This window comes from Mustela lutreola, chromosome 11 (assembly GCF_030435805.1).
Source record: "Mustela lutreola isolate mMusLut2 chromosome 11, mMusLut2.pri, whole genome shotgun sequence".
NCBI classification, from domain to species: Eukaryota; Metazoa; Chordata; class Mammalia; order Carnivora; family Mustelidae; genus Mustela; species Mustela lutreola.
In genome coordinates, this window is record NC_081300.1 from 47,307,065 (window position 1) to 47,317,354 (window position 10,290).

At 41.2% G+C, this 10,290-nt stretch overlaps 1 protein-coding gene across 6 annotated transcripts in view; it reads left to right on the forward strand.

Annotated features, from left to right (window-relative positions):
• Window positions 1-9,867, forward strand: part of ANKRD29 (ankyrin repeat domain 29) — a 54,847-nt gene extending 44,980 nt beyond the window's left edge. For all 6 annotated transcript variants that reach the window (XM_059139421.1, XM_059139425.1, XM_059139423.1 and 3 more), the window contains 3 exons: window positions 172-267; window positions 2,488-2,586; window positions 7,454-9,867. In XM_059139421.1, the coding sequence (XP_058995404.1) occupies window positions 172-267; window positions 2,488-2,586; window positions 7,454-7,537 (279 nt within the window). In that variant the 3' untranslated portion in view covers window positions 7,538-9,867. The remainder of the gene's footprint in view (window positions 1-171; window positions 268-2,487; window positions 2,587-7,453) is intronic.
• The last annotated feature ends 423 nt before the right edge of the window (window positions 9,868-10,290 follow it).

Consider the following 10,290-nt stretch of genomic DNA (forward strand, 5'->3'; position numbering starts at 1 on the left):
AGCATTTGTTCATGCAGAACTGATTATGCTCTAAAATGCTCCCAGATTAAGAGACATGGCCTTTCCCCTTTCACCTGTTCTGACAAGTGTATTCCCGGTTCTCAACTAACATTTAGTTCTTAGCCAACATATACATATGTTAAGTCAACTTTTCTGTTCCACTCTGTTAAGGATGGTACAACAGCATTGCTCAAAGCAGCCAACAAAGGATATAATGATGTTATAGAAGAGCTGCTGAAATTCTCACCCACGCTTGGCATTTTGAAGGTAAGACTTAGAAATTTTACCAATCTATAAAAGAGAGGTTGAAAATTAAGAAGCCCATACCTGAGGCCTGCAGGAGAAGCTGAGATAATTCACATGGTTAGTTGCGTTCTTGAAAGAACTTACCTACAGTTTCTTAATGTTGGAGATTCATGGGCACTGGTTGAAATGGCAGGGTGATAAGAAGAGTGAACCAGAGGCTGTTGCTACTTAGTTTTCCAGAGGAAAAAAATAGTGGTAATTAAATCACTATCTTCATATATATATATAAAGATATATATATATATATATATATATATATATATATATATCTCATAGGCCTAAAATCTTCCACAACTCATGAAATGCATAATTTGTGTCCTATGAAACTTGGGGGACAGGTGCTCATGTTTTTTCCTTTCATTATCTGGAGCAAAGATCCAGTTATCTTAGATGAAAGAAAATAAGACTCACATCCCCGGACACCCTAAAGGGTGTGTCAGCCTGGAGAACTGGGTCTACCAGGAGGCAGAGCCCCAAAATCCTTTTTTAAATTTATCCGTTTGAGACTAAGATATTTTTAAATTACAGTATAAACCAGGGTTTGGCAAATTTTTTCATAAAGGACCAGGGAGGAAATATTTTAGGCTTCATGGGCCATAGGGGCTCTGCTGGAACTGTTCGACTCTGCTCTAGTAGCTTGAAAGCAGCCATGGGGGCAAGGGATGGCTGCATTCCACGCACACTTTTTGAATGGATTGTATTTCTGGAATTTCATATTTTTATGTAGTACTCGTCTTTTCATTTTTTTTTTTTTTTTTAATCTCAGCTTGCCAGGACATAGAAAAACAATTGGCAGGCTCAATTTGGCCCACCGGCTGCAGTTTGAGGACCCCTAGTTTACATTACTGTTTTCCTCAATTGAGGACAGGAAACCTGTTCTAAACTTGGAACACTGGCTAGCACTTAGCCCTCGCTTTATTGACACATAAAATAGTCAACCTGTCCTTGAATGATCCCAGAGGCTTTGGGACACTCTATATCTAATCTTTATGTGTTTAGGCTCTATCCCTCTGATCAGCTGATACAGGCCTCCTGTCAGAATGCTGGCCCCTCTCTCGGTCCCAGTGACCAACTTCTAATCTTCCATGAGCTAGGAAGCAGGAAAGATACATTCATTAACATTGTTTGTAAAGTAAGAATAAATGGTCTGTGAAAGGGAGCTCTACAAATGAAAGAAATGAGCTTCAGAAATGGACTTTGTAATACCTAGTGGTGTTTCAAAGAGCTCTTTTTTGGCTTGGTATTATATTCTTAGCCATGTTACAAATAGATGAAGTTGACAAGTTGGTGAAGATTTAGATGAGTGAAGTATCACCAGACAAGTGAGTTGTCATACATGTTATAAAAGTAAACATGCTGCTTTAGAAAGGAAAATGCTACTTTGCTGGAATTTTTCTGTAGGCATTATATTTTATTCTTTTATAAATTAAGAAAATAGTTTTATTATTATTATTATTATAAATAGCTTGTAGACATATCCATCTTTTGAAACAGATGTCATGTGACTGCCCATCATTCTTATGTCAGGCTTGTTATATTCTCTTCCTCTCCCCTCCCAGAATCTGGCTATGTGCTGCACGCTGATGCTTCCTTGGTTTAGTAGATATTTGCAGTATATTTAATAAAATTTCAGCAACCCAACCAATGGGGCCTTTTCATGCTCAAGAATGCTCTACCTCGGGGCTTCAGGGTTTCCTCACTGCACGTGCTGACAGCCTGTGAGCCCACAGTGGTGCTCCCTCCCACCTCAGTGCATGGAGAGCAGGTAGCTGGGCTGACAGGTCGGCCCCTTGGTTGACCAGCCATTTCTCCAGGCTCGCTGGAAGTGCAAAAACTGTGTATGTTGCCCTTGAAGAAAAAATAAAATAATGTGGCATTATCACTTTTGCTGCAGCAAGTTCTAATATGTTTAAAACTGACGGACTGATCGCGAAGTCACGTGTACCCTGGGCCAGATTTCTTGTTTCACTTGCCAAAGGATGTTGGCAGTGTTTGCCTGGACCATCTGCTGGGGACTTGAGGACACTCTATTAGATGCTGACGTGCCCTCAAGTGGGGGACTGTGAGGAAGAGCAAAGCTCTGACCCTAGTTTCCTCACTTAGGCTGGGCTATGATGAAAGCCAGGCTCGGTGCTGATGGCCGTGAGCCCACTCCTGAAACACACTGTCGTTTTCTCCTAGAATGGAACGTCGGCCCTCCACGCGGCAGTGCTCAGTGGGAATATTAAAACAGTCGCGCTGCTCCTGGAAGCAGGGGCGGACCCAGCCCTGAGAAACAAGGTACTGGCCTTTCCCTCCTTATCTTTTAACTCCCCTGGGCACCTGTGCAGAGATAAGGCGGTTTCTACCTAAGCCACGGATAACCCATCCCGTGCCCCCTGGGCAGATTTGTGTCACTTGCAAAGGGCCATTGGCAATACTTACCCAGGCCCATTCACTGTGGGCTGCGGACCTGAGGATATAATTAGATGCTGATGGGCCTTCGAAAGGGACTGTGAAGGAGAGCAAAGCTCTCACAGGTGTCTCATCACTCAGGCCGCCCCCCCCCCCATCCCTTCTCTTCGTACCTGGGCATCGTGAGAGAATGTGAGGCTGTTGGTAGGTAGGAACGAGCAGTGTATCTAGATCCAGAGAATTAGGCTGAAAATCCCATATCTAGCAGGGGCCGTTGTGGGCTAACAGTGGTGCAGCCCTCCCAGGACAGGGGGCGGGGAGTATAGTTATGGGGCTGTGTCATCAAAGAAGTGTCCTAAGAACGTCCCCATTCTGGTAGTTTATTGCCATCCTGCATACATCCAATGTGCATATCTTGACACCTTCTTGGGGGAAATGCTATTCTACTGTTAATGGGACTTGGCACTGCTGTTCCAAACTAACCCATATCTTTCATAGGCCAACATCCTTAGTTTACAATTAAGTCAAACATGGAGGTGGGAAGATGCTCAATGCCCATTGTTTCCTATTCGACATCTGTGTGCACAGTCAAGTGTAGAACCTGGGAGAGGAGAGCAGCGTAGGGCAGGTCTTGAGAGAACATGGAACTATGAACTTTTAAAGGAGGAAGTAGGAGCAGAGCTTATCCATCAAGGGAGGTATGAAAAGCAGTTTTCACTTTATACTTCTATACTATTAGAGCTTTTATAAGTATCTAGTCCTGTGTTAATTTCTTTAATAATAAAAGCAAACACGCAGAACCTTTTTCATGACATTTTGGAAAGGAACCATTAAGAGGTGCAATTAGACAACATGCCAAGAGTCTCTTTTATTTTCATTTTACTTAGCATGTGGCATTATTATTTCCTCGTTCTTGCCATTAGAGTGCTTGAAGATGTAACGCTTCTGCTTATCTCTTCCTGAGATACTCCCAATTTGTTTTCCATTAGCTGGCCTGGCTGTGTGATAAGGCAGCTGAAATCAGACTTGTACACTTATCTTTAGACCCTGGACCCAGACTTCCTAAAGAGATTGATCTTTCTCACTAAGCCATCCAGTAGCTTATGGAAACTGAAACAATGTGCAGTTCTTTGTTTGTCTCCTGGGACTTCAGCAATCATGGTTATGGGGAATTTCCAGTGACCAAAATGCTGGACTTTGGATTGTCCCTAAAGCTACTCTTGAAAATATAGAGATATAGGGAAGCTGCTCATGCTGGAGTTTCATACACCAGCAGCCCTCAGAGAGCTGGGAGTTGTTGCCAGGGAGTTCTACCCGCATCCCATCCATCCACCAGCCACCCCAAAGAAGCCAGCCTCTTAGAGATAGCTCTAGAAGCAAGGGTGTTGGGATTTGGGCAGCCACCCAGGACTCTTGAGGGGGTATTCTTTGCCTTCCTTCATTCAACACACACTGAGGACCCACTAGATACCACGCGCAGTGCCGTGTACTGGGGAGACTACAGTGGATGGAGTTCCCTTCGTCTCTGCCTTCAAAGAGCTCAGAGTTTACTAAAGAATAAAGACAAACAAATTGCAGTACAGTGACAAGCGCTGTCAGCAGGGAAGTAATAAATGCTACTAGAAGCTTCCCAGAGGAAATGACTTCTAAGCTAATACAGAAGCAATCTGCTGCTGCAGGGGTGGAGTTCTCTGGGACTGCGACATGGAGGCCTCAGGACAGGGTAACCGATGGGCCTGATAGCTACTCCCCACACCGCAGCTGTCCCCATGGGTGCAGGCCCTGTGTTCCCGATACTCCCAACTGAAGATTCAGAACACAGCTTGTCCCGTCAGGATGGCCGAGCGATCTAAGTACACAGCTTGTCCCAAGAGCGGTTGGGAAGGAGAGTGTTTTGATGCTGTGGTATCATGAACATGGGCCTGTGGTCCTGCCCCATAATGAATAAGATGGCCTTTGGGGGTTAGCCTGGGGCACCAGCCATCGTAATAGTCCACACAACCTCAGCAACCTGAGAATTCAGTGAGGACCAACCTGGAGAGAGGAGGCATGAGACCAGGTTTCTAGAACTATATGGAGGACACCAGAACAGCAATGTGATTAATCAAAAGTTGACTACACAGTTTGAGGATATAAGGGTTTTTTTCAGTGATAAAGGTTACACATGGGAACTATAACTCAGGAAGCTTATTGATAAAGTACAGCCTCTTAGATCTCCTCCTCTTCCTGACCATAGAGGATCCTCTGGCTGCCTGGCAGCCTGCTCACCGAGCTTCAGTAACCCACGTGGAACAGCCTTGTCATTCCTGAGTGTGCTCCGAGACTAGAAGGTGCTGACATCTGTCTACTGGGAGCATTTCCGTGCAGGGCCAGGCATTAGGCCTGCAGGAACTAATAGTAGAATTCCAAGGCCTGAGGGGCCTCTGGTCTACAGCAACACAGCATAGTCATCTCCTGCACAATTCAGTACAGCATCAGCATCAAGGGTCCTTTGTGGTGGGTTGGGGGGCAGCCACAGGACACGCTGTGCGGCAGACCATTTGTGGCAAACATAATTCCCAGCGACTCTGTGCATAACTCCCAACAAATGAAGTCCCAGCTAGCATGTGCGGGCCAAAGAGCAGGACCCAACCAAGAAGGAAGGGACTTCAGGAGTTTCACCTAGGATCAGGGTCTCAGGTAAAGCAGGGGGTTCCAGGTGTAACTCTGGGAGGAAAAAGTATGTGAGACAAGTAACATCTACATCCAAGCCCTCTCCTGTACTCTGGGTGCCTTTCTACCCTTTAACTGCCTCCCCTGAAATCCTGAGAACATCCCGTGATTCATCTATAACAACAGTTCTCAGTATGGTCTGTGGACCCCTGAGGGCCTGTAAGACCCTTTCATGAGGTCTAAGAAGTCAAAACAATACACTTAGTAATACAAAGATGTCATCTACCCTTTTCACTGTGCTGACATTTGCTCTAATGGTGTAGAAGCACAGTGAAAATTTGCTTCTAACAGTGCTTCTAACATTTGCTCTAACTTCTAGAGCAAATGTTGCTTCTAACATTTGCTCTAACGGTGACTGAAACTAGTGGCCCCTGACACCTGCCAGCAGGGGTATAAACTGTACCAACAAATTATTTTACACAACCTTGTGAGTTACTTTACAGATTTTGTAAATTATTTCACACACATACCAGTTTTACTTAAGAACATCTTTGATGAAGCCATGAACAATTTCAATTTTATTAAATCTGGACCCTTGTTACACATCTTTTTAATATTCTATGTAAGGCAATGGGAAGTATGCATCTGGCCTTCCTGGTCTCTACTCAGTTACATGGTTATCTCAGGGCCATCATTAGAATAGCAAAGTGAGCCAAGTGCCTTTTCACAAAGTGCCATTTTTACTTCGAAGAACCACTGGTATCCACCATGTGAGCCTGACGGCTTCTTAAACTCACAGGCTTTTCTGATGAATCGGTGCTAATATTAATGAAGGTAATCTTTGGAGATTTTATGACCCCGTGTGTCCACATCTAGAAGATCTGCATAACTCATTGAACTAATATTTTCCAATTGGCTAGTGGGTGATGTTATAAATCATACATGGGGGAAAACACCAGCTGTAGATAGATAGATGTATGGCTTTTTCATGTAAAAAGTTCATTGGTATGGTTTCAGATTCCACACTGCAGTTTCCTTTAAGAAACTGTCCTTTGTTTAGTATGAGCGTAGCATCAAAGAACAATATCTCCAATGATTTGAAAAGGCTGTTAAAATCTTTCCTTCCTTTTCCAACTACCTATCTGTGCAAAGCTGAATTTTCTTTATATGCTTTAACCGAAACAACGTATCACGATAGCTTAGATACAGAAGCAGATAAGAAAATCCAAATGTCTCTGCGTAAGCTACACATTCAACAGATAGGCAGATCTATTAAACAATGCTACTCTTATCCCTAGCTTTTTTGTTTTTGAAAATGTGGTTGTTTTTCATGTCATTTATAGTACCATGTAGTGCATTTATGATTTTTAATGAATTAAGGGGTTTTTTAATGTTCTTCCTTTCATTTCTAAGAAGTTAAAGGCAAAAGCTTATTGGGATCCTCATTAATTTTTAAGAGTGTAAAAAGGTCCTGAGACCAAAAAGTTTGAGAACCACTGCCCCATTACATTTATTTCATGGGATAAGGATTCACTCATGAAATAAATGTGTAAGGAATGTGTCTCAACAGCATGATGAGAAGAAAGGCCATTCAGTGAAACCCTAGTGTCAGGAGGGTCGTGGTGGCCACAGAAGCTGTTCTTGACCAGGTATTTCTTATTCTCTAAATGTTTCTTAACTCTGTTTTTTCAACAGATACCTGTCCTTAGTCTCAAGTCCCTAGTGGACACACTGCCCCATACTAATTAAATATAAAATATCAAATTTAACATTACCAGTGTTTATTGAGCACGTACTAGATGCACCAGGGATTGGGCTAGAAATGAGGATATGATGATTAATCATACATGGATGCTGGCCTCCAGGAGATCAATGTACTAGAGATATGGCTTAGAAAGAAAAATAACTCTAATGATGAAATAAGAAAATAACAGATGATATTTATATGATTAAAGGAGACCTTTAAGGCTTTAAAATAAGAGTGAGTCCAGTAGGGTTTTTTGCCAGCGGAGGAGTAAGTGGAGTCAGAGACCCTGCTTTGGAGACCCTAAAACCATCCCAACTGTGGGAATTCACTAATGTCTATCTTTTCTTCTTCGAGGCCAATGAACTTCCAGCAGAACTAACCAAAAATGAACGTATACTGCGTCTCCTCCGAAGTAAAGAAGGACATAGGAAGAGCTAACTTAGTTCCATATTCAACTGAAAGATAGAAACCCTAATCCCATTGTCCAAAAAGAAATTGCTTTTCAAATAGTGTTGGAAATTCCTTGAAGCAAGGAAATGCCCAGAATATCCACCCTGGGTCCCTGACCTAGGGGAGCTGGGCTCTGTGCCCCGAGTCAAGAACAGAAAGGCTCAGGGACCCCTTACCCTCACATGAACTAATCACGCTGGCCTTTAACCCCACCGCTGTGGGGCCTGGCAGACTCATGGAGTCCACAGAAACTCATTTTAAACCACACTAAGTTGGGTCTCGCGGTTAAACTCTTAGAGTTAAACCATGGAAGAGGTTTAAACAAGATGACAAAAGCCTTTAAAAGACTGAAAGTCTGATCTTCAGTGAATCAAAGCACTTCTGCTTTTGCATTAATTGTAAGTGTGCTAAAAGATATAGCTCAAATGTAAGAGTGCTAAAAGATATAGTTCCCTTGTATTTTACACATAGATGTATGTTATTCCAGTGTAAAATGTTTTCTTCTACCCAAAGATCGTAACCATGTTGATTTGGAAGCAATGATGTATAAATTCACATTAAAGAGCCACTTCTGACATTCCATGATGTGATTTTCCAAGATGGACTATTGAACTATAAAAAAGACAGATTGTTTATTTGCGAGGTGATCCTCATCTCATCCCTAACACGTAAAGAAAAAAAAATCATATTTACCTAGAATCAATATTGTAGGTATGGTAAGATGTACGTGGCAAATTTGGAAACAGGAAATTTAGGCTTTGTCTTTTTGAACTTTTATTTTGGTTCTTTTGTTGGGAGTCTGCTTCCCATGCCATAACTTGGTAGGCTTAATAAGCTGTGCAGTCCTGTTGCTTGACACAATGACTTTGAGGTTTGGATGAAATGTCATATGCTAGTACAATATGTTGCTATTCTATTGCAGGAGTATAAGCAATAAAAGACTGTCATTAGTATTTAATAATGTTCATCTATGCATGTTCTTGAGCTGATTGATTTCAAAAAAGAAACCCAAGTTTTACGGAATTATTCCTTGAAGGGGAGTCAAAATTTATGTTCAATGTATTTTATAACCAATGGTGTCTAAATGCCTCAGTCAGTGCCTAATTGCACACACACACAAATTAGACCATTTTTCTATAATCTACCATAATAAACGCTGATGATATTTCTATTATTTAAATACTTCTTTAGTTTTCTTTTCACATTCTGTTCTGATTTCCAGCCAATGTTCTGTGCAAAGACATGTTAAGATGGAAGGAAATGCAGTCCTCCAATTTTTTTTTCACCAGCTTGCAGTGGTTCTCACTAAAAGCGTTGTCTTTAAGTCAGTCAATGATGGAATATAATTCTTGAAATTAGAGGATATTCCCTTAAAGTTTGTTATGATCAATAAAATAATCAATCAACACAAATTAGCTTACTTTAATTAATGTCACAAGCAAAGGCAGTAATGGGCCACAGAACCCCCAGACATGTCTAAGCCTAACTATGCAACAAGTCCACAATCTAATTTCGGAATAAAAAAATTAGAAAGTTCTGTCTGTATTGCTAAAATACCTGGATAGAAACCTTTTAGTAGCTAAAAAGCAGTGCCAATTTCCTCACTGACTTCCTTTTACTTAGCAAAATAATACCAATACACTTTCCCCCATGGGAATTTCATAAAACTATGTTCATTTTGAAGGGGAAGAGAGTGTGGCCTTAAATGCTTTCTATGTTTCCCCCTTTGTTAGCCCTCAGGCCAAAACTGGTTGCTCATCACTGATATAAATCAAAACAGTATTATGGACACTGATAACAAAGTTCCAAAAGACAAAATGGGTTGAAATCACAAACTCAACGTTTTCACTAAGATGTGTTGTCCTTGACATTTGTTTTAAGTGAGAAATGTTCTTGATCAATTTTAGGGCCATAAAAATGAATCTAGTAGCTTCAGCAATACTTAATGGAGGTTTTCCTACTATAGGTAAGAGGTCTCTAGCTTAGAAGGATCACATTTGTTCTGGATGAGATTATGACATTATCCATAGCAGGGAAGATGATTATAATAACTGCTCACCAGGGACTGAACAAAAAGTCTGTTATTTGAAATAAAATTGCATTTATTTGGCACACAGGTAAATGGTTCTTAATTATTATGATTCTTATTTTATGTTAATCTAATTCACAATTCAAAGAGCTCTGCATCTTAAGACAGAACTAGCAGTTCCTATGCAAATCATTTGTTAACTGAATTGTAAAAGTTTTCCTTACATCCATTTGTTGATGACATATTCCATGTTATAATTCAAAATAAAGTTAATGTACTACCCAACTTACCTTTGCTGCTTGTTCCTGTTTGTTTTTAATCAGAAGTTAGTTATTTCTATGTGATTTTTAATAGCATGGAATTTCAAAGTGAGTAATTTAGCTTTGTCAATAAATACATTGATATTTGGAAGCCTGAGTAGATCTTTAAGCTATATGATTTCATTGTTTTAACTGTGGAGAACTTTTATAATGATCCCACAAGGTCAGACAAAAAGTCTTGGGAGAGTCATGAAAGACTCTGAAAACAGAAACTTTGACTTGTACACTGTGATGACTTGATACCTGTAAGCATTGTGGAAGGATTCCCCCATCTAGTTAACACACCCATCACCTCATATACTGACATGTGTGTGTCTTAATTTGTATCTTTATTGCCCGTGCTGCTGCTGGCTCTTCAGTCCCGTGCAGTGGCTTTGTCGTCTGCAGTAACC